This window comes from Lathyrus oleraceus, chromosome 2 (genome assembly GCF_024323335.1).
Source record: "Lathyrus oleraceus cultivar Zhongwan6 chromosome 2, CAAS_Psat_ZW6_1.0, whole genome shotgun sequence".
In the NCBI taxonomy this organism is placed as follows: Eukaryota; Viridiplantae; Streptophyta; class Magnoliopsida; order Fabales; family Fabaceae; genus Lathyrus; species Lathyrus oleraceus.
The window spans coordinates 310,855,745-310,881,165 of NC_066580.1; the positions used below are offsets into that span (position 1 = coordinate 310,855,745).

The 25,421-nt window shown below is 40.5% G+C and overlaps 1 protein-coding gene across 1 annotated transcript; it reads right to left on the reverse strand.

Annotated features, from left to right (window-relative positions):
- Positions 1-5,898: 5,898 nt before the first annotated feature.
- Positions 5,899-23,264, reverse strand: LOC127123004 (uncharacterized). The gene is made up of 3 exons (XM_051053271.1): positions 23,005-23,264; positions 7,081-7,226; positions 5,899-6,992 (listed from the first exon to the last, which is right to left on the reverse strand). The coding sequence occupies exons 1-3, from the start codon at positions 23,262-23,264 to the stop codon at positions 5,899-5,901; spliced, it is 1,500 nt and encodes a 499-aa protein (XP_050909228.1).
- Positions 23,265-25,421: the final 2,157 nt, after the last annotated feature.

A 25,421-nucleotide genomic window follows, 5' to 3' on the forward strand; every position in this document is an offset into this window, starting at 1 on the left:
ATCCGACATCAAATGGTCATACAAAAGCGTAATAACCTTACAATCAACCTGCAATGTTGATCCAACCTTCAACAATTGATAACCGGTTTTTCGATTGAGTGTCTAACAGAATTCAATTTCAATTCAACCAATTCCTAACCAACAACCTGTATATTTCATCATGACTGATTCATTCACTTGGAACTCACATCCAGAAAATAAAACTCGCCCACAACCCTGTGCAAATTCATGAACCCTTCAAACTCGAATTTACTGCAGTAAAAGAAAAATACATATTAGACAAGGCAGTAAAAATTCAAAAATCCCAAATTTGGAATCAAGACAAATTCAAGAAGAAAGTGCACGGATCATATTACCTTTTCCAGACTGAGCACCGAAATAGGCCGATCCAAGCTGAGCGCCCTAAAGGATTTTGCAGTTTGCCCCTTTTATCTGAGGAATCAGTTCAAAACCCTAAACAGGGTGAATATAAAAGGACCGAATCAGCAAGAGAAGAGCTAGCGGCGATCCCCACAAAAACCCTAATTCGAAAACACAAGAAAAGAACCAAATCAGAGAGAAAAAACCTAGAAAGGAGGCGCGGCTACTGTTCAAGAAGAAATTCTATAAGATAACAAAAGTTAAAAGAAAAAAGGGAATCAAAGAAAGAGACGAAGGAGATTCCAGACCTGTTTCACTCGCCTCCAAGGTATTCCGATTTGGTAGATTTCTCACCTCTTCATCATTTTACTTTCCAAATCCACAGATGTTCGGTTTGTTTCGTTTGTGGTTTAGGGTTCACAATTTTGGGGTTGTCGTTTGAAATCGGTCGGTGTTAGGAAGTAGTTTGAGTCTCTATCTGTGAGTAGTTTTCGTTTTGAGTGAGAAAGAGGGATGGTTTTTTATCAGAGAGGGAAGAGTTGAGGCGGACATGGACACCATGAGTCCACCGTCTGGCGTTTCTGTTTTTCTTGGCTTTTGAACTTAAGATTTTTTCTTAAAGGTGATTATTAATATCGCCGTTTCCATTTCCCAAAGCCAGATACCACCTCATTTATCTCTCTGTATTAATGTTTTTCGTTCCCCATATGTGACCGTTGGGCTTTCTCTAATCCCAAGTCCTCTCCTTTTTTAGTTTGTTTTTTTTAGTTCTTATTTATGAGTTCGGATTGCCGTTAACTTAACAGTTGATAGCTTGTGGTCCGGTGGAGGGAAGGTAATTTCATATTCCCCATAGTATTGGGTTCGATACCTACAGGGGGCATTTTTTATCCCCCACATCCTTATGAACTTGATTTTTATTTTATCTTTAGTAGTTAGTTAATTAATTATTTAATTGATTGGTTGATTAAATTTTAATTTAATTATTATTGTTATTAAGATATTTGTTTTTTTTATTCGATTTTAATTTCTTTAGTCGCTTGGTTAGATAATCTCTTTATCATATATGCAAATAATCGTATCACTAACATCATTAATCAATTTCGATTTTTTTTTACCATTCTCAATCCAAATCAATTCAAATAATTTTTTTTTTTTTTTTTAACTAAAAATGGAAGAAAAAGATTACCTGGATGGAATGTCCAGTCGTAATCCCGAATATTAGGTTCAAGCTGTAAGAGCTTGCACACCATAAATATTCGTCTTCTCTTTAACACTCTAATGTTCAAAATCTTTTTCTAAATAAAAGTTGGAAGAAAAAGATTACCTGGACGTAATATCCAGTCGTAATCCCGAATATTAGGCTCAAGCTGTAAGAGCTTGCAAGCCATAAATATTTGTCTTCTCTCAAAAAACACTTGTAATCATCTCAAATCTTTTTCTAAATAAAGCGTGAAGAAAAAGATTACCTGGATGGAATGTCCAGTCGTAATCCCGAATATTAGGCACAAGCTGTAAGAGCTTGCAAGCCGTTAATATTCGTCTTCTCTCTAATATTCAAATCATTTTATTAAAACGTGAAGAAAAAGGTTACCTGGAGGGAATATCCAGTTGTAATCCCGAATATTAGGCACAAGCTGTAAGAGCTTGCAAGCCATAAATATTCGTCTTCCCTCTAAACATTCATAAATATTCGAATCTTTTTCTTAAGCAAATATTGGAAAGAAACAGACTGCCTGGGTGGAATGTCCAGACGTAGTCCCGAGTATTAGACCCAAGCTGTAAGAGCTTGTAGGTCACGAGTACTCGTCTTTCAAACTTCAAAATACTTAATTCCTACCTTAATACTTTTTCAATAAAGATGGAAATGGAACATGGTGTATACCATGCACTCCTGAGGCTAGGATTCGAGATGTATATCTCGCTCATCCAAGTTCTCGCCATCACTCAAAATACACCCAACCGATCAAACTCTTTTCTCGCCGCCGTGCGACTAATCAAAAACCTTTTTCATAAATGAAAGATATATTGTCTTAAGGTGATTCAAAACAATGTTTCGGCCACGATTGTTGAGTAGAGATAAGTGACGCTTTTCCGAATGTAGATTTATGAATCCGTTCGATGTGTGGTATGCGTCCACTCCTCATCTGTTTTGGGTAAAACGATGTTTTCGTCGATTAATACAATATAGCTTTCGCTAAAATCGACCAACAAACAAACATTTTTCTACCCAGAACTACGTAAGCCTTGATTTCTCTTTTGAGATACGTAGGAGCAGGATTTGTAAATCTTGTCAGGCCCACTAATAAAAAACTTAGGTTTAGTCCTTCGTTAAAAAATCCAAAAACATCTTCCTTTCTTTTATTCTTTCTTTCCCACCTAATAACTGAAAAGCCTAACATTTCAAACTAACATTAATGCACACAACTGACCTAATGGTTCCCGTTGAGTACAACGGACGCGAGGGGTGCTAATACCTTCCCCTTGCGTAATCGACTCCCGAACCCTGATATTGGTTGCGATGACCATATTTTATCCTTTCATTTGTCTTGGGTTTTATCGATATTTCCCCTTTCCTTTTTAGGAATAAATAAAGTTCGGTGGCGACTCTGTTTAGTCCATCATTGCGAGCGTGCGATCGCGCTTCGCTTTGAAGTCGTATCCCCATTTTTTCGAGGTGCGACACATGTCCATTGGCATGAGTACCAAAAGATCCTTCATGAACTTCTTACATTAACACGTCTACTTCGTGTCTATCCACGCATCTAAGCAAGACCATGAAAAAGTTTATCTTATACAACACATCCTCATTCAGAAAGAAATTGTCAGCCAGTCTTCTTATCTTTGTTGGATGCCCCAAGCGGGTACTCTTGACTCTGGAGGAAACACTTAATATCATGATACCAAGGGTTTTCATTTGTAACTTATTCTACTGCAAACACATGAGTGGGTCTATCAAGGCGCATAATTTTGATACTAGACGCGTCATTCTAATGATTTACTTTATACATAGAAGATAAAAGAGCCAAGGCATCCTCCATTTGTTTCTCTTCACGAGGTATATGATGAAACTCTATTTTATTGAAGAAAGTCAACAACCTCCTTGCATAATATTTGTAAGGAATTAAGCCAGGATGATGAGTCTCCCATTCTCCTTTAATCTGATTAACCACCAGGATTGAATCCCCATATACATCAAGGATTTTAATTCTCAAATTAATGGCCTCTTCAAGACCTATGATACAAGCTTCATATTCCACCATGTTATTCATGCAATCGAACATCAATCTTATAGTGAAAGGGATATGAGAACCCTTAGAGTAATAATGATTTCCCCAATTTCATCACCATAAGCATTAACAACTCCATCAAACACTAAACCCCATTGAGATCCAGGCTCTGGTCCTTCTTCGGGCAACGATTCATCACAATCTTTAGCTTTTAAGTACATAACGTCTTCATCAAGAAAGTCAAATCTGATAGATTGATAATCATCGATCGGCTGGTGAGCCAAATGATCTGCAAGAATACTTCCTTTAATCGCTTTCTGAGTACGGTACTCAATATCATATTCAAACAATAGCATCTGCCAACGAGCTATCCTTCCAGTCAAATAGGCTTTTCAAAAATATACTTGATTGGACCCATTTTGGATATTAACCAAGTGGTATGATTGATCATATCCTGGCATAAACGTTTGGCTGCCCATGCTAAAGCACAACAAGTCTTTTCAAGCATGGAGTAAAGAGACTCACAATCTGTAAACTTCTTACTCGGATAGTAGATGGCATGCTCCTTTCTACCAGTTTCATCTTGTTGTCCAAGCACACAACCCATGAACTCTTCTAACATAGTTAAGTATATAATTTGTGATCTTCCTTCCACTGGAGGAGATAGGATAGGAGGTTCAAGTAGATACTCCTTGATGTTGTCAAAATATTTCTGGCAGTCCTCTGTCCAAACACAACCTTGATCTTTATGGAGAAGTTTGAAGATTGGCCCACATGTGACAGTCATTTGAGATATGAATTTGGATATGTAATTCAAACGCCTGAGGAACCCTCTGACTTGATTTTGTGTCTCTGGTGCAGGCATCTTTTGAATAGCTCTGACTTTATCAGGATCTACTTCAATACCTTTCTAGCTGACTATGAAACCCAACAACTTCCCTAACCGGACACCAAAAGTACATTTATTAGAATTCAACCGGAGTTTAAACTTTCTCAACCGCTGAAATAGCTTAACAAATACTCAACATCATCTTCTTCAATCTTTGACTTAGCAATCATGTTATCAACATAAACTTCTATCTCTTTGTGCATCATGTCATGGAAAAGAGTAGTCATGGCTCTTTGGTACGTTGCACGAGCATTCTTTAAACCGAAAGGCATCGCTCTATAGAAGAATATTCCCCAGGGTGTAATAAACATCGTCTTTTCCATGTCCTCGGGTGCCATCTTGATCTGATTATAGCCAGAGAACCCATCCATAAAGGAGATGACATTGAACTTAGTTGTATTATCTACCAACATATCAATGTGTGGCAAAGGAAAATCATCTTTCGGACTAGCTTTGTTCAAGTCTCCATAATCAACACACATTTGAACTTTTCCATCTTTCTTTGGAACTGGTACAATGTTAGCCACCCATTGAGGATACTCATAAGTAACAAGGAACCCAACATCAATCTGCTTTTGCACCTCCTCTTTAATCTTGACAGCCATATTAGGGTGAGTTCTTCTCAACTTCTATTTAACCGGCGGACATTCTGGGTTCAATGGTAATCGATGCTCTACAATATCAGTATCAAGACCTGACATATCTTGATAAGACCAAGCAAACACATCCACATATTCTTTAAGAAGCTTAACCATTCTCTTCTTAACATATGGACAAAGCAATGCCTCAATCTTGACTTCTTTCTTGTTCACTTCAGAACCCAAATTAATCACTTCCAACGACTCTTTATGAGGCTAAATGGTCTTCTCCTCGTGCTCAAGCAAACGGGAAATATTATCAGGAATCTCTTCAATATCCTCTTCCTCAATTTCAAACATAGGGAATTCAAAGTTGGGAGAGGGTATAAGGTCATTGTTTTCAATAGGTTTATCAATCAATATGCACAATAATTTTATGCTTGATCTTAGAATGTGAATAGATAAACGCACATTGTGATACAGATATAAAAGTGATTATTATCTTGGTTTTTTATGTTACCATTTTTCAGAAAAAAAAAGAAAAAAGGGAAAACATAATACGGACAAACGAAATAACATTTTATTAATGATGATAAAAATATGAAACAAAGCCCACATAGATCCACTTTCACCTTGGGCATAGTGAACGGATTTTTGAAAATAACCAAAAAACATATTACTTCGATAAGTGAATAACAAAAGGAACATCAACAACAATCCAATTTAGGCATATTGATCCACGCGTCACAAAGTTTGGCGCTTCTTGCTCTTCATCGCCCTCTAGGATGGCGGCTGCAGACTGATCCTTAGAATGAATAAAGTCATCACTGTAAAACACTTCCTAAATTCGCTTCAAATCTCTCTGGGTTGTACCGGGTGAAAATCCAAAATCAGCCTTGTTCTTGTTCTCGGCAAGATTAACAACTTGTCCCCACTTAGTAGATTGACCATTCTCCACCATATGTTGGGCATCTTTCAAAGATGCCATGGATTCCCCATTCTTCCTAGCAGCAATATCATTAAAAGAAAGAGCTTGAAACAGCATTCCCATAGCTTCATCAACGTTAATGTATGAAAATGAAGAGAGATGACTCACCAATGTGGCCTGCTCTCCACTCACGATCACTAACATCCCATTCTTCATAAACTTCAGCTTCTGATGGAGAGTCGATGTCACTGCCCCAGCCTCATGGATCCACGTACATCCTAAGAGACAACTGTAGGTGAGACTAATATCCATAACTTGAAACATGATTTGAAATAGGCACGAACCTATCTTCATTGGGCGATCAACCTCCCCAATTACAGTCTTCCTTGAGCCATCGAAGGCCTTCACAACAACCCCACTGAATCTCATCAGAGTACTATGATAAGAAAGCTTGGATAGAGTGGTCTTAGATAAAACATTTAAAGAAGAACCAGTCTCCACCAGGACATTGAACATGGCATCTTCCTGACAATTCATAGAGATATGCAAAGAAAAATTGTGATTCTTCCCCTGCTCGGGCAACTCTTCATCACTGAAGCTCAAATTGTTACATGCGGTAATATTATCCATAATGCCATCAAATTGATCAATTGTTACATCATGGTCCACATAGGCTTGCTTTAGGACCTTCTGTAAAGCCTCTCGGTGAGCTTCTAAACTCATCAATAAAGATAATACGGATATCTTGGACGGGGTGTGCAATAACTGGTCCACCATATTGAAATCACTCTTCTTAATCAATTCCAGCCCTTCATCTTGGTCAGAACTCGGATTCACAATGCTGGATTGGCCGGTTTGCATAACATGAGTTTTCTCTTGAGTTGGTTTCTTTATCACAACATATTCGATTCTTTTAAGAGCTGCAACAATAAATACTCGACCATTTTGGGTCACATCACTTATATCAACAATGTTTACAACAGACGAAAAAGAAGGAATAGGAACCTCTGTACTTGTAAGGAATAACTTTATCAGATTCATAGGGCGTATGACCTACCAAACGAATGACCAATGGAGAAACAACAGACTTCTGACCATTATATGCAATCACAACTGGTTCTGGGAGATTGAAGCGGGGGACTATGACGTTCACCTCATGCTCATCTTCATCTCCGTCCCTTGTAATCTGAATAAGATTTTGATCCAGCATTTCTTGCAAGTCTCTTTTCACTACAGCACACCTTCAGGTATCTATGGAACAAATATGACAAGAAGCATAGTCATGCTCATAATATCTCAATTGCATAAAGTTGCATGCGTTTCGACCAAGGATCTTCTGATCAGATTGACATAAAAAACTCAGTACTTTCATGGACATCCTTCGACCATATTCACAGTTGCACCACCATGTTTGGGCAACATATTAGCTTGTACATTAGGACTAGAGTCTTAAAAAGAAAAACTACCACTTTGTATTAACCTCCTCGCCTCAGATTTTAAAGCGAAACAATTTTCAATATCATGATCGGGTGCTCCTTCATGGAATGCACAATGCTGATCTGGTTTATACCACCACAGAAGCTCTTTCGGAATAGCTTGTGGAGTTCTTGTTTATACCAAATTTTTCTGTATTAAAGTAAGAAATAATTTTGTTTAGGTCATTGGAATTGGATCAAATTCTGCGGGCCTCTAGGCACGATTTTATTGATTCTGTTGATTTGTACGTTGTTGAAAATGCGGTTGATAACTTGGTGCTACTTAAACAACTGGATTAGAATTAGTAATTGGAGTTACTAACGCCACATGTTGTTGACGTTGACTATTCTTCAGAAGTCTCATATGTTTCTCCTGCGAGATATCATTAGTATCATGCTCCTTCTTCTTGGGTAACCTACTCTCATACATTCTGGAACTGTCAGAAGAACCACCTTATTTCAATCGTCCCTCACCGACACCTTCTTCTAATCTCAAATCCATATTTACCATATCGGTAAAATCACTAGGAGGCTTGCAACCATCCGGTCATAGTAAAATGGACTCAATGTCTTCAAGAACAACTTTGTCGTCTCCTTCTCTTCTGTCATACCCCAAAATTTGCCCATTAATCTTGCAAAACATTTCCCGAAGCACTCCAACTTATTCTGCAAGGCACTGACCTTAAAGGAACAAAAGCCCAGCTCACAACAGGCCCAATCCAGAAAATGGCCCAAACTGGCCTGCTCGCTAGGCGAGCAATTCCTTCGCCTAGCGAACCTTCGCTACACGCTCGCCTAGCGAAGCTTGCGAACATCAGAATTTTTGGGCTTCATTCGGAGCCCATTAGGTCACCACAATCACTATAAATATCGACACTTCAGTCACGAAAATGGACAGAGGAAGACGGGCAGAAACCCTGGCATAGAAACCCTGGAGACTAACTCAGAGAATTCAGAGTAAAGAAACCCTGAAGGCCGCTCATCCGCACCGAAGTTACCTCCGCCCAATTCAATCCGATTTGCCAATCCAAGGTCGCAATTCAATTTGCAAACAGGTTTGCATCGCTATTACCGCCTTATGTTCTTAATTTGCATATGGCATTATGATTAAATTTATGAAAATATCTTAAGTTTGGCATGTGAATTTTAGTATGTATCTGAATACATTAAATGATTAACCATGTGATTGCTGTAATGAAAGCCATAAGGCCTAAAATTGGCTGAAATTGTACTGTTATCAAAACCGGAACCCGCAGCCGCTCGCTAGCACATCGCTAAGCGAGCATGCAGCGAGTATTCGCTAAGCCTTCGCTAGGCGAAGCAGGAGCGAACGTGACAGTAGCTGACTTTTCTGTTCTGATTTTTTTTGCCCATCTGACATGTTTTATCATAGCCATGCATTGTTTATCTGATCCTATTACTGTTGTGATTTCTTTTGTGGTGTAATTCTCGATTGCACCCCCATTTGGTATTCTGACCTGTTTGCTGACTGTTGTAAGGTTCACATATCCCGGAAAAGATAGCTTGGTAGGTATTCCACTTTATTTGTGGGATACCCTTGTGGAGACCCACCCTAAATTACCTAGCTGATTTCAATGTATTAATTTTAATGTGGAGACCCACCCTAAATTACCTAGCTGATTTCAATGTATTAATTTTAATGTGGAGATTCATCCTAATTACCTAATTGGTTGTAAAATATGGCCTTTGAATATGTGATCTTGGACCTCTCCTTGTTGCCCTACGGTATTACGGTATAACGGTCATGTCCCGCGAATGTGGGGATATACTTAGCAAAGACCCTTCGATTAAATCATCATAAAATAAATCATAGTCCCTCGGATGTTGCCTTCGAATATATGATTTTGTCCCTCGATGACCCTTCGGTGTAGCCTACGGTTAAATGATGATCGCCCCTTCGAATGCTAAGGTATCTTTACAAATGTTGCCTTCAATGACCAATCGATGACCCTACGATGACCCTTAAATCCAAAAGGACAAGACTACTTACTTCTCAATAGTAAGGACAGTTTTACCCTCATAAGGATAGGAAATGCCCATAAAGACCTCGGGTAGGCATAACTCTTAATTGCTGAATCACAACCTAAAATATTTTTCACACCCCACATTTTTCAAAACATCCTTTAGAAAATCACCACTTGGTATACATTCATACTAGAATCATTACCGAGTTATATTTTTCTAAGCAACTTTTTTAAAACTAAACGAGATACCCACTTTGTATACATTCATACGAGAATCATTACAAAGTTAAATTCTCTTTTCAAAACATTTTCTAAATAATTCACAACCACTTTTTTCCAGACAAACATAAGTGATCGAGCAATTAAGAGCCCATGGATAACCATGGATACAAAGGGTGCTAACACCTTCCCTTTGTATAATGTACCTCCCGAACCTAAGGATCTAAATTAAGGTATTTCCTGTTCTTTTCCACCTTTCCTTATTGGATAAAAGAAAAGTCGGTGGCGACTCTTGCTATCCGCGACATTTGCTTTCCAAAGCAAAAACACACAAAGTCAGTTCACCGTATGACAGAACTGGCGACTCTGCTGGGGACCCTTAAAAAGAGAGGTTACCTTAAAAAGAAGATCACTTATTTAAATTGTCTGATTTACTTTTAAGGGATTGCTTGGGTGTTTTATGCTTGAGTGAAAAATCCTACACCCGGATCTAGTGTACCTTAGGTAAGTAGCAATAGATCATCGCGACTATCCGGCGTATACTGGAATGGTTAAAATGATGGCTACGGTTAATGTGACACTTTGGATGTCCTGATGTTCCTCATGTTTACTTGGGGAAAAATTTGGCATTCGCGTGGTGTCATCAAAGCATTAACCAGACCTTTAGAACCCTAATTGACTCATCCTAGCCATTAGAAAGTAGTGAGATAACTGACTTCGGTTCCGACTGGGGTTGGTTGATACTCGATAGTACACTCTTTGAGATTGGACTTTAGGGAAGCTTTGGTCAACCACTTGGTGTTGCACTGAAGTGGACTTAAAGAAAGGTCGATGATTTGAGATCCTTCTAGAACCCGGTCACAATTCTAGGACAGGTTGAACCAACCAAACTTCAGTGGGGAGGGTACTTACCTATGGAACTCATGCAAGCCTCAAAACTTAGGAATGATTGTTGTGTGACTTGCTTGTGCGTGTTATTTACTTAACATCATAACATCATTTCAAGGACTTAGGGATTTAACTTTGCTCTGTTTTGTAAGGCTATGGCTCCCAGGAAGACTATCCGGATTAATCTTGTAGCAATCTCTCCTCAACTCAAGGATTTAGTGTCAGAACTTCCTGATCGGACTCAGTTTATCCAGAAACATGGTTCTCTCCTCAATTTGGTTACCACTGGTTTCAAAAAGGATATGATGAGGGTCCTATTCCAGTTCTTCGATCCTAAACATCATTGCTTCACATTCCCAGATTATCAGTTGGTACCCACATTAGAAGAATTCTCCAGGGTGCTTGGGATACCTATCCTTGATCAAACACCTTTCAGCGGTTTAGAAAAGATTCCGAAGCCTGAAGAAGTTGCCGCGGCTTTACACATGACAAAGTCCGATATTGAAACCAATTGCGTAACAAGAAGTGGAGTTAAGGGTTTACTTGCCAAGTTTCTGATAAATAAGGCCCGAGAATTCTTAAAGGATATGAATGTCCATGCTTTCGAAGATGTTCTAGCATTGCTAATCTATGGTTTGGTGCTATTTCCTAACCCAAACCAATTCGTAGATATGAATGCTATTAAAATATTTCTCACTCATAACCCTGTGCCTACCTTGCTCGGAGACATTCTGCATTCCCTTCACACTCGTACTATGAAAAGGCAAGGGACTCTCATGTGCTGCATACCTCTATTGTCTAGGTGGTTTATTTCGCACCTTCCTCAATCAGCCTTGAAGAATGAGCAAAATCTGAAATGGTCTCAAAGGATAATGTCGCTCTCCCATTCAGACATCCGTTGGTGTCCTCATCTCAAAGAAAATGTTATCATCATTGACCGTTGTGGAGAATTCCCTAACGTACCACTCCTGGGGATAAGAGGAGGTATTACTTATAACCCAGCTTTAGCCCTACGCCAGTTTGGTTATGCTCGAAGAGACGATCCACATGAAATAATTATCCAAGGCACGGTGTTTGACTATGACAATGATTCCCAAGGTCTCCGTCAAAGATTTGTACGAGCTTGGGGCATGGTGAAAAGAAGCACTTTAGGACAGAAAAACTCTGTTCCTATGGAACCTTATCTCAGATGGGTACGCGCCAGAGCTCGTGAGCTTGTCATGCCATATCTTGCAGTCGGACCGCTGATTGTTGAACCAGAAGTTGAGGGGGTACTCCTCAGATCATTCCTTATCCAGATATGCCTACCGATGTTGAAGAATTGAAGAGATCCTGGATCCAGTTGAGAGAGGAAAGGGATACTTTTGAAGCCCAGTTCTGTGCCGAGAGGAAGAAAGTGTTAGAACTTACCAGCCAGCTTAATGAGGAACGAAGACTCAATGCATATCTTCGCCCAAAAAGAAGCCGTCCCTGGGAGACTTGAGCTTTCATTGTATTTTCATTATGTCCTTTTTGTAATGAACATTGATTAAAGAAATTATTAATAAAAGTTCCCCTCTTTTGGGTGGTTTATGTAAAGTTAAATTCCCAAAAGTCCTTGAAAACATTTCATACATTGCATAGCATGACATGACATTGCATAACAGGTATTCTAAAAGATCAATATTCTCACGGTCTTCCTTCCAAACAGAAAAATGGCTCTCGAACAAACTGTCAAAGATCTCCAGGCTCAGAATGCTCAATTCCAGGAGATGATGCTGAGCTTATCCAAAGGGCAGGAGGAACTGAAGGCTCTCTTGCTCGAAAAGAAGAAAGACAAGAAAGCTGTGAGTTACATCAACACGGGAAGAAGGCTTAAAAGACAGGCCGCAGGAGTCAAGTTTGGAATTCTGAATGGTCCAGAAGAGGAGACGGAGAATGATTCAGAGGAGGAGAATGTTGATTTCTCCAACCCTGAGGATGACGATGAAGATTATGAAGGTGAACAGTACTCTCCAAGAGATGATAAGTACAAGTTGCTGGAAGAACGTATGCTAGCCATGGAGGGTCAGAAAGCGCCCGGTCTGGATTTCGAAAGTTTGGGTCTGGTCTCCGATGTGACCATTCCTCGCAAATTCAAGATCCCCACTTTCACTAAGTACGATGGTGCGTCCTGTCCTCAGATGCATCTGAGAGCTTATGTGAGAAAGATTCAGCCGCATACCACTGATAGGAAGCTATGGATCCATTTCTTCCAAGAGAGTCTGTCTGGCACACAGTTGGAATGGTATTATCAGCTCGAGAGCTCCGACATCCGCACCTGGACTGATTTAGCAACAGCTTTCTATAAACAGTACCAGTATAACTCTGAACTAGCGCCTACTCGGCTACAGTTGCAGAATATGACTATGGGATCCAAAGAAAGCTTCAAAGAATATGCTCAGAAATGGAGAGATTTGGCTGGCAGAGTCAAACCCCCTATGACTGACCGAGAATTAGTGGACATGTTCATGGGCACACTGACTGGCCCATTCTACAGCCATCTACTGGGAAGTTCTTCATCAGGTTTCACTGAACTTATATTGACAGGTGAGCATGTTGAAAGCGGCATCCAAAGTGGAAAGATACAGGCGGCTACCCCTGCAAGCACCAAAAGGTCCTATCAGGGGAGGAATGAATCAAATGCTGTGTACGGTCAAAAGGGTCGTAACAAGAAAAATCATGACCATACCATTGGAGCGGTTACGATTGCAGCACCGCCACCTCAAAGCTTCCAGCCCAAACAAGACAAGCCAAGAAGGCAGTTTACCAGGATCAATATGACCTTGGCACAGGCACTGCAGGGAATGCTAAAGGCAAATCTGATCACCCTCAGAGATCCTCCTACGAAACCCAACACTGCTTCTTCTCGTTATAATCCCAATGCTAGGTGTGCATATCACTCCGATAGCCCCGGACATGATACAAACGATTGCTGGTCATTGAAGAATAAGGTTCAGGATATGATCGAAGCTGGAGAAATTGAATTTGAGCCTCCGGAGACTCCTAACGTCATCACTGCACCTATGCCTAATCATGACAAGGCTGTTAATGTTATGGATGACAATTCTCACATTTCTAATGTAGCTGATTTAACATCTCCTCTCCTGATCATCAAGAAGAATTTATTGCAAGCTGGTTTATTTCCAGGTTGTGCTGAAAATTGCGATCTCTGCATACTCCAACCTAATGATTGCTTGAAGTTGAGAAATGGTATTCAACGGCTGATGAATGATCGCACAATTCTCTTCGAAAAGGTTCCTAAGGTGGAAAACCCTACTGAAGAAATATCTGTGATTGCTAGTTCCAAAGTTCCAGTGAAGATTACCGCTACTAAAGTGCCTGTGAAGATTACTGCTGAGCCCAAGGTAGCTCCCCTAATCATTACTGCACCTGGCCCAGTACCGTATTCCTCCAGCAAAGCCATTCCGTGGAATTATGGAGGTGATGTTTACATCCATGGCGTAAAGCAAGTTGGTAATTCTGCTAATCCTAATGACATTGTTGGGACTAGTAAAGTTACTCGAAGTGGAAGGATCTTCTCTCCAGAAATCTCACCTCCCGCCTCTGAAACTCGAGGCAAGGAACCAGTCAACCCTTCTCAGTCAAAGACACCGGTCGAAGTTACTGCTGAAGATGTTGCCAAGCAGGAAATGGAGGAAATGCTGAAAATCATCCGTAAGAGTGATTTTGATGTGGTAGAACAGTTGGGGCATACCCCGTCTAAAATTTCGATGTTATCCTTGCTGTTATCTTCTGAATCTCATGCCAATGCATTGATCAAATTCTTGAAGACCGCTCATGTACCTCAGGAGACATCTGTCGATCAGTTCGAAAACTATGTTGCTAACCTGACTGTTGACAATGGCCTAGGCTTTTCCGATGTTGATCTGACACCAGCAGGAAAGAATCATAACAAAGCTCTGCACATCTCCATTGAGTGCAAGGGGATCACCTTGGCTCATGTGTTGATCGATAATGGCTCTTCTTTGAATGTGCTACCAAAAGCTGTACTCGTTAAGCTTGACTGTAAGAGCGTCGAATTGAAACCTAGTGATACTGTGGTGCGTGCGTACGACGGTGCAAAAAGCGTCGTTCACGGTGAAGTGGTTCTCCCTATCAAGATAGGACCTCAAGCCTTCAACACTACCTTTCACGTGATGAACATCCGTCCTGCCTATTCCTGCTTGCTGGGACGCCCTTGGATTCATGGGGCAAGTGATGTAGCTTCATCTCTCCATCAAAAGCTGAGATATCCAATAGAGGGTAAGATTGTCACCGTGTATGGAGAAGAAGAGTACATTGTCAGTAGTGTGCAGGCCTTCAGATACGTTGAGATGGATGGCGAATTCTTGGAGACTCCTTCTCAGTCATTTGAAGTAGTTCCTCCGACCAGTCCTGTCCTTAAGCCGACGTCCTGTGTGCCCAAGGTTATCCGTGCTCCTCCTGCCATGATTTCTCTGAAGGACGCTCAAGCCGTGGTTGAAAATGGTGATCGTACTGGTTGGGGTCAACTGATCAACGTACCATACAAGTCTGACAAGTCTGGTCTGGGATTTAACTCTGAAAGGATGGTCAAAGGTCAAATTAGTGTTGTAGAAGATGCTGATAGCGATTGCGATCTGGATAGCTGGATTTTCCCAACAATTGGTGACAGACTCAATAATTGGAAGGCTGAAGACACTATCCCGATTTCCTTTAGTCAAGAGTAATTGCTATTGTCTGTTTTAGTGTTGCAATTTTTAAATTTCATAGTTGAACTTCTTAAAGCATTGTGTCTATGCCCGGGGCACAATAGCTAATTTGTTAAGGGTTTTGTCATTTTCATAAGCATATTCATATTCAATAAATCAATGGACTTTTTGCATTCAAATATTGCGCTCTTTATCTTTCCTGTCATCTTCCAAAAAAGCTATGTTTTCTTACACACACTCACGTAACGAATTGCAGATCCATACCCACTCTGGATCCTGTTGATAATAGTTCTACTACTGTTCATTTTGACTTCGAAAATCCGATCTACCAAGCCGAGGATGGAGGTGAGGAAGATTGTGAAGTACCTAGAGAACTTGCCAGACTGTTACTGCAAGAAGAAAGGACTATACAGCCGCATGAAGAGCCAATCGAAATTGTAAACCTGGGTACTGAAGTGGACAGGAGGGAAGTCAAAATAGGAGCAAGCTTGGAAAACAGTATTAAAGAAAGATTGATTCAGATGTTACATGACTATGTAGAGATTTTTGCTTGGTCTTATGAAGACATGCCAGGATTGGATACTGATATAGTAGTGCATCGTTTGCCAACGAAGGAAGAGTGTCGTCCTGTTAAGCAAAAGGTTTGTCGTATGCGCCCTGAAATGTCGGAGAAAATCAAAGCCGAGGTTATGAAACAATTTGAGGCAGGTTTTCTGGCTGTTACTTCTTATCCTCAATGGGTTGCTAATGTGGTACCGGTACCGAAGAAGGATGGTAAGGTACGAATGTGCGTCGATTACAGAGATCTGAATAAAGCGAGTCCCAAAGATGACTTTCCACTCCCGCACATTGACGTTCTGGTAGACAATACCGCTCAACACAAAGTATTCTCCTTCATGGATGGATTCTCGGGTTACAACCAGATCAAGATGGCACCTGAAGACACGGAGAAAACTACGTTTGTGACGCAATGGGGCACTTTCTGTTACAAAGTAATGCCATTCGGTTTAAAGAACGCCGGGGCAACGTACCAGCGTGCTATGGTGGTTTTGTTCCATGACATGATTCATCATGAAATAGAAGTATATGTGGATGACATGATAGCCCGATCTAATACTGAAGAAGAACATCTCGATCATTTGTACAAATTGTTTGAGAGGTTGAAGAAATACAAGCTGAGATTGAACCCGAACAAATGCACCTTTGGAGTAAGATCCGGTAAACTCTTGGGATTTATTGTCAGTGGTAAAGGAATTGAGGTTGACCCGGCTAACGTGAGAGCTATCCAAGAAATGCCAGTGCCCCGTACAGATAAGGAAGTCAGAGGTTTCTTGGGACATTTGAATTACATTGCCCGGTTTATCTCCCATTTAACTGCTACCTGCAAACCCATCTTCAAACTACTAAGGAAGAATCAAGAGATGATATGGAATGACGAATGTCAAGAAGCTTTTGACAAAATCAAGAAGTATCTCCAGGAACCTCCGATCCTGATATCACCAGTTGAAGGAAGACCTCTAATCATGTATTTGACCGTGTTAAAAAATTCAATGGGGTGTGTGTTGGGGCAACATGACGAGTATGGTCGAAAAGAGCATGCCATATACTACCTTAGCAAAAAGTTTACCGACTGTGAAACAAGATACTCACTGCTCGAGAGAACTTGTTGTGCTTTGGCTTGGGCTGCTCGCCGACTAAGACAGTATATGTTGAATCATACCACTTTGTTGATTTCTAAGATGGATCCCATCAAATATATATTTGAGAAACCTACCCTCTCCGGAAGAATAGCGAGATGGCAGATGATTTTAACAGAGTATGATATCCAGTATACTGCCCAGAAAGCAATCAAAGGAAGCGTGCTAGCTGATCATTTGGCTCATCAAGCGGTGGACGACTACCACTCTATGAATTTTGAGTTCCCAGATGAGGATGTCATGCTTGTTACTGATTATGAAGAACCTGGACCGGATGAAGGACCCGAACCGGGATCCCGATGGACTATGGTTTTCGATGGATCTTCTAATGCGTTGGGTAATGGCGTTGGTGTTGTAATTATTTCTCCCAAGGGTTGCCATACGCCTTTCACTGCTAGACTATGTTTCGACTGTACCAACAATATGGCCGAGTATGAAGCATGTATTTTGGGACTCAGAGCTGCTATAGACCTGAGAATCAAGTTTTTAAGCGTATACGGAGACTCAGCCTTAGTGATCAGTCAGATCAAAGGAGAATGGGACACTAAACATCCGAATCTCATCCCTTATCGAGAGCGGGTGTTGACATTAATCCCATACTTTGAAGAGATTACATTCGAACATATTCCACGAGAGGAGAATCAGTTGGCAGACGCCTTGGCCACCATGTCATCTATGTTCAGAGTCAGATGGGACAATGAAGCTCCCAGGATCACCATTGAACGACTAGATGAACTAGCATATTGTTATGAACTTAACGCTGATGAAGTAGAAGAGAAACTGTGGTTCCACGAAGTAAAAAGGTACTTAGAAGCTCGGGAATACCCTGAAGGGGCGTCCATCAATGACAGAAAATTCCTGAGGAGGTTCTCCGCTAAATTCTTTTTTGAGTAATGGAGTATTATACAAACGTAATCATGATTCGACTTTGCTTCGCTGTGTGGATAAAAAGGAAGCAGAAAAGATCATGGAAGACATGCATGACGGTATTTTTGGGACTCACTCTAGTGGACATACAATGGCCAAGAAGATTCTGAGATCAGGGTATTATTGGTCTACCATGGAAGCTGATTGCCACCATCATGCCAGAACTTATCACAAGTGCCAGATCTATGCGGATAAAATACATGTACCTCCTGCTCCATTAAACATGTTGACGGCCCCTTGGCCCTTTGCAATGTGGGGCATTGATATGATCGGAGAGATCAAACCTACGGCTTCTAATGGACATCGCTTCATCCTTGTTGCTATTGATTACTTTACAAAGTGGGTAGAGGCAGCCTCATTTGCTTCTGTTACCAGGAATGTGGTGGCACGATTCATCAAGAATAATCTCATCTGTCGATACGGCATCCCTGAAAGAGTTATCACTGATAATGGCACTAATTTGAACAACAAGATAATTGCTGAACTCTGCACGCAGTTCAAAATAAAACACCATAACTCTTCTCCGTATCGGCCAAAGATGAATGGTGCCGTGGAAGCTGCTAATAAGAATATCAAGAAGATCATACAAAAGATGACAGTAACGTACAAAGACTGGCATGAGATGTTACCGTTTGCTCTTCATGGTTATCGCACTTCAATACGCACTTCGACAGGGGCAACTCCTTTCTCTTTAGTCTACGGAATGGAAGCCGTCTTACCAGTGGAAGTTCAGATTCCCTCTCTAAGAATCATGAAAGAGGCGGGCCTAGATGAAGATGAATGGATTCAGACTCGACTCGATCAGATAAATTTGATTGATGAGAAGAGACTTGCGGCTGTTTGTCATGGGCAGATATATCAGAAGCGCATGACCCAGGCATTCAACAAAAAGGTCAAGAGACGAGTGTACCAAATCGGCGACTTAGTTATCAAGCGTATCATTCTATCACAAGGTGATCCCAGGGGCAAATGGACTCCCACATACGAAGGGCCATTTGTAGTTAAGAAGGTATTCTCCGGTGGAGCCATGATACTGGCTACGATGGATGGTGAAGATTTCCCGCATCCGGTGAACGCGGACATAGTTAAAAAATACTACGCATAAAAGACCCGCTAGGTCTAGGCAAAAGTAAGGGCATCCCGGCGAGCCAAAATGGGTTCGGGCAAAAATTAGGGATAAACATATAAAAATGTACACCCGGCAAGTCGAAAACCTGAAAAGGCGGCTTGGGCAAAAAAGGGTATCCTGGTGGACTGAAAACCTGAAAAGGCGGTCCAGGCAAAAATTAGGGATTAAAGCGTAAGACTATGTCCCGTTCTCAGTCAGCTTCAACCCAGTTCAAAGGACTGAACAAGCTAATCACTTCCATCCGACAGCAAGGGATGAGATACTTGAAGACATAATGACAGTAGCAGAATTAAAATCAACAGGGCTTTTCCTTCATAGCTTTTTCTTTATTTTCTCGACAACTTCCTCTTACTAGGATTTCTGTCTCTTTGTACACGAATTGCCTGTTTATAGGCCCTCTTTCAAAATCAATACAATTTTATTTCCTAAAAGATGATTTTGTTTTTACTTTGCCTGTTTTGTTTGCGTAAACGTCCATTGATTTAATTTGAATTAATATATGCATTTGAATATGATCAATGTTTACCAAAAATACATACATAAAATAGCAATATCAATTACTAAAAGACTTCAGGATCGAGAAAAAGGTCTAACCATGCTTTCCAACAAGTCCGATTGCTAATTCTATTCCCCAACAAAAACCAGCTATTTCCCAGAAGAGTTCGGCATCACCAGACAGACGGATCGTCTCTTCCATCCCCAGTAGATATTCCCACCATCAGACAAGAATCAAGTATCCCCCAGCTAAGAAAGGATCACCGATACCAGTATCTCCAACCAGAAGACTGAGATTTATTTCCCCAGTGGAGTCCTCGGGAAGAACTTTTCAGATGCATAATTCATTCATTACATCATTTCACAGCATACGCATGCATACATTGTTCGCATTTATTGTCAAAAGCATAAAACATCTCATGCATCATGACATGGCATGAAGCTAACTTTATTTTTCAGGTTAATTATCCTCCTAAGGATGGTATCTTTAAGCCCATCCCGGCCATTTATTGCAAATACAGCATCTACAAATACGATCAGATACAGTCTAACGTACGGTTCATTCTGATTCAGCTCAACATATGACTCCTTCCACTCAGATATGATCTAACGGACGATCCATTCTGACCTTCAACTACTCCAATACGGTCTAATTTACGACCCAGTTGGACCTTTCATTTCTCAGAGACTACCTAGCGTACGGTACATTCTGACGTGTAGCCTAGCATACGACTACCCCTCTCAGATACTGCCTAATGGACGGCCCATTCTGCAACTCAGATACGATCTAGCGTATGATCCATTCTGATCTTGCATCCCCGGCGGAGTCACCCGCCTAAGGAACAACTCACTCTGCTATTCAGATACGGTCTAGCGTATGATCCGTTCTGATCCCTTATCCCCAGCAGTGTATGACACTCTGACTCCCCAGCGAAGTCGACAGCATAATGGATGACTCATTATACGGTCTAGCGTATGACCCGGTGTGGCACCCATGTCGGCAAATTGGTCTAACGTACGACACAATCTGAAGCTCTCATCATCAAACTTCCTGGATGGCATCTTTAAGCCCATCTCCATCAAGACTAATTGACAAGTGTAAATTTTTGGGGCATTCTAGTGTTCAATAATCTTCCACCTCCAGACCACGAATGGCATACATGCCATCCTAACTCTCTCGGTTCAAGAATATTGAACAGGGGCAGCTGTCATACCCCAAAATTTGCCCATTAATCTTGCAAAACATTTCCCGAAGCACTCCAACTTATTCTGCAAGGCACTGACCTTAAAGGAACAAAAGCCCAGCTCACAACAGGCCCAATCCAGAAAATGGCCCAAACTGGCCTGCTCGCTAGGCGAGCAATTCCTTCGCCTAGCGAACCTTCGCTACACGCTCGCCTAGCGAAGCTTGCGAACATCAGAATTTTTGGGCTTCATTCGGAGCCCATTAGGTCACCACAATCACTATAAATACCGACACTTCAGTCACGAAAATGGACAGAGGAAGACGGGCAGAAACCCTGGCATAGAAACCCTGGAGACTAACTCAGAGAATTCCGAGTAAAGAAACCCTGAAGGCCGCTCATCCGCACCGAAGTTACCTCCACCCAATTCAATCCGATTTGCCAATCCAAGGTCGCAATTCAATTTGCAAACAGGTTTGCATCGCTATTACCGCCTTATGTTCTTAATTTGCATATGGCATTATGATTAAATTTATGAAAATATCTTAAGTTTGGCATGTGAATTTTAGTATGTATCTGAATACATTAAATGATTAACCATGTGATTGCTGTAATGAAAGCCATAAGGCCTAAAATTGGCTGAAATTGTACTGTTATCAAAACCGGAATCCGCAGCCGCTCGCTAGCACATCGCTAAGCGAGCATGCAGCGAGTATTCGCTAAGCCTTCGCTAGGCGAAGCAGGAGCGAACGTGACAGTAGCTGACTTTTCTGTTCTGATTTTTTTTGCCCATCTGACATGTTTTATCATAGCCATGCATTGTTTATCTGATCCTATTACTGTTGTGATTTCTTTTGTGGTGTAATTCTCGATTGCACCCCCATTTGGTATTCTGACCTGTTTGCTGACTGTTGTAAGGTTCACATATCCCCGGAAAAGATAGCTTGGTAGGTATTCCACTTTATTTGTGGGATACCCTTGTGGAGACCCACCCTAAATTACCTAGCTGATTTCAATGTATTAATTTTAATGTGGAGACCCACCCTAAATTACCTAGCTGATTTCAATGTATTAATTTTAATGTGGAGATTCATCCTAATTACCTAATTGGTTGTAAAATATGGCCTTTGAATATGTGATCTTGGACCTCTCCTTGTTGCCCTACGGTATTACGGTATAACGGTCATGTCCCGCGAATGTGGGGATATACTTAGCAAAGACCCTTCGATTAAATCATCATAAAATAAATCATAGTCCCTCGGATGTTGCCTTCGAATATATGATTTTGTCCCTCGATGACCCTTCGGTGTAGCCTACGGTTAAATGATGATCGCCCCTTCGAATGCTAAGGTATCTTTACAAATGTTGCCTTCAATGACCAATCGATGACCCTACGATGACCCTTAAATCCAAAAGGACAAGACTACTTACTTCTCAATAGTAAGGACAGTTTTACCCTCATAAGGATAGGAAATGCCCATAAAGACCTCGGGTAGGCATAACTCTTAATTGCTGAATCACAACCTAAAATATTTTTCACACCCCACATTTTTCAAAACATCCTTTAGAAAATCACCACTTGGTATACATTCATACTAGAATCATTACCGAGTTATATTTTTCTAAGCAAATTTTTTAAAACTAAACGAGATACCCACTTTGTATACATTCATACGAGAATCATTACAAAGTTAAATTCTCTTTTCAAAACATTTTCTAAACAATTCACAACCACTTTTTTCTAGACAAACATAAGTGATCGAGCAATTAAGAGCCCATGGATAACCATGGATACAAAGGGTGCTAACACCTTCCCTTTGTATAATGTACCTCCCGAACCTAAGGATCTAAATTAAGGTCTTTCCTGTTCTTTTCCACCTTTCCTTATTGGATAAAAGAAAAGTCGGTGGCGACTCTTGCTATCCGCGACATTTGCTTTCCAAAGCAAAAACACACAAAGTCAGTTCACCGTATGACATCTTCCAACAGAGGACTAACCTGTGCAGTAATCTCGTGTCATCTCTGCACGTACTCCTTGAAAGTTTCTTTGTCCTTTTGGGATATAGCATAAAATTGATATCTGTCTGGTGACATGTCGACATTATACTTGTACTGACGAACGAATGCCTCACCTAGGTCATTGAAGGTTCGGATCTGAGTGCTATCAAGTCTTATGTACCATTTCAAAGCAATGCCAGTCGAACTGTCTTGAAAATAATGGATCAACAATTAATGGTTGTCAGTCTGAGTCGACATCTTACGATCATACATCACCAGATGACTCAAAGGATAAGAGTTTCCCTTATACTTCTCGAAATTCGGTACCTTGAACTTATGCGGAATCTTCACATTAGGAACTAAGCATATATCATGAGAATTCTTCCCAAATAGATCTTTCCCCCTCAAATCCTGGTTCTCTTTCTGCATAGCTTGAAACAGATCTTGAAACTCGTTCATTCTTTCGTAGACGCCAACAGTTTCGCTCTGGTCAGCATGGAAAATAGGTTCTTTGACATAGGGTGCAACATGAACCACGGGAGGTGGTACTGACATAACCGATTGAGCCATAGGAACTTCAATAACATGTTAATACCCTTCAGGCACGAAGTTAGGAGGCATGCCCCAAGGGAAACCAAAAGGCATGTGGTGCTGCAGAGCACTGACCGGAGCCACGGAGATGGGCGTAGAGACAATTTTGGAAATCACAATCCTCTGAAGTGAAGTCTGAAGATGAGGAGGTGGTTGGTTATGAGCAGCCACCAGAGTTTCCATCATATCAATAAGCCTCTTATAAGTGTCACTCAAAGTAGTCACTTCTTCACGGAGTTCACGATTCTCTTACTCTAGCCGATCCATTTTCTTCAATTGGTTAGCTCGAGTATTGTACCGGTGAGACAACTTGTCTGGATGAAGACCAAGAAAGATATAAGACCCTTGGAAAACTTACTCAAAGCAAGACCAAGATGCATCATGATGCATGATATGCAAATGCAAATGTGAATGTTATTATTATTATTTTCCAAGGAACTTTAAGACATAAATTGCAAACATCACAATGGGAATAACGCATTTCAAAATACTAAAAATCTCATTATATTAATAACACTAAGATTACAATCAGAAATAAAATTTCAATGATTATAAACGGAAAGAAACTAGATTCAAGGAATCATGTCCGATGACGACCCAACTCCAAGCTGATACTTCTTGCGAAGCCTTTTGATCTCTCTTTCATAGTTGCTTTTCATAGCATCCTTCTCTATCACGAGTTGGTCTATAATGCCTTTCCAAACTCTGGAAGTAGGAAGATGAGTAAATGATAAACTATTAGATGAAAATTAATCCTCTTGGTCCCTTGATCTCTTCACAACACGTTGCTCAAGCAATTCTATCAAGTCGTCCATTTCTTTTAACTGCTCCTGCAACACTACCTTCTCAAGGTGTGGGGTGTGAAATCTGTCTTCCCAATCAGCCCTCTCTTGCTTCATCTTATCCAAAGCCTCTTGCAACTCCTCTATGCCTTTAATAGTGGGCGATTTGACCATTACTAAAGACATAGGTCTTTCATAAGCGTATGGCATCTTGAATTCTTTGGCTCTCTTCTTCACCCAACTAGTGTAAGGCTCCAAAGCTATATAATTCTTCAATCCAAGCCCACTTTTTCCCTTCCTATGAATATTGTGCCAAGCACGTACCATCCTAGCTTTCAATCCTTGAGTGCCTTTCCCTTTTTGGAAAAATAAACCCTCTAACAAAGTGTTATTAGGTTTGTCTTTCATAGAGAACCCATGTTGACGTATTGCCAAAGCCGAATGCAGTTGATTCCTCCTTGTGTACCAAGAAGAGGCACATTAGAGAACTCCCTACTATGGAGGTAAATTCATGAACATCAAGCTATGGATAAGCTTAACTTCAATAAAGCTAGAGTCGCCACCACGCTTTTATTGTTTCCAACGAACAAAACCCAAAGATAAGAAGTTTTCAAATCAAAACTAATAAAAGGGAAGGTGTTAGCACCCAAAGTATCCCAGGTACTCCTAGGGAGCCCTTTTTTTATGTGATGCATGTGTTTTTGGTATAAATGATGATAAAAGAATTCATTGATTATATTTGTGTGTTTGACAAGACCTTCGGTCTCGTGCCTACGTACCAACATAAAAATGAGGGATCAAAATCTCGTAGTTCGTGGTAAAAATTTCAAATAAGTTGGTGAATTGCTTATAACAAAAATTAATAAGAGAAGGCACAAAGGGGCCAAAAGTTTGAATGGAGATGTTAGTTCTTTTTGTATTTTGAAATTTAAGTCAATATGGTTAAGTTTATTTACAAATTTGATTTAAGAAAGAGTTTAAAAATTCAATGGCATAAGGCCAAAGTTTCTAATCATAAAAACAAAGTCTAAGTTTGAAAAGGGGAAGAGAATTGGAAATTAAAGAATTGGGAGAAAATGAAGAGGCTATCCTAAGCACAAATTTAAAAGTTAAGAGTTGAAAAGTTTTGACCAATGGGATGCAATCCAACAGACAAGAATGTCATATAGAAACCCATTTTCCTTTAGACTTTAATCAAGCAATAATCAATAAGCAATAAGCAATATCCAGACATCATGAAGATCAAGGCATCAAATAAAGATGGCCATATCCAAGCAAGCATTCCAATAGCTAGCAGTCTTCATTGTCTTCCCATGTATCAGATGAAGTATTCCTTGATCAACTTAGAATAAAA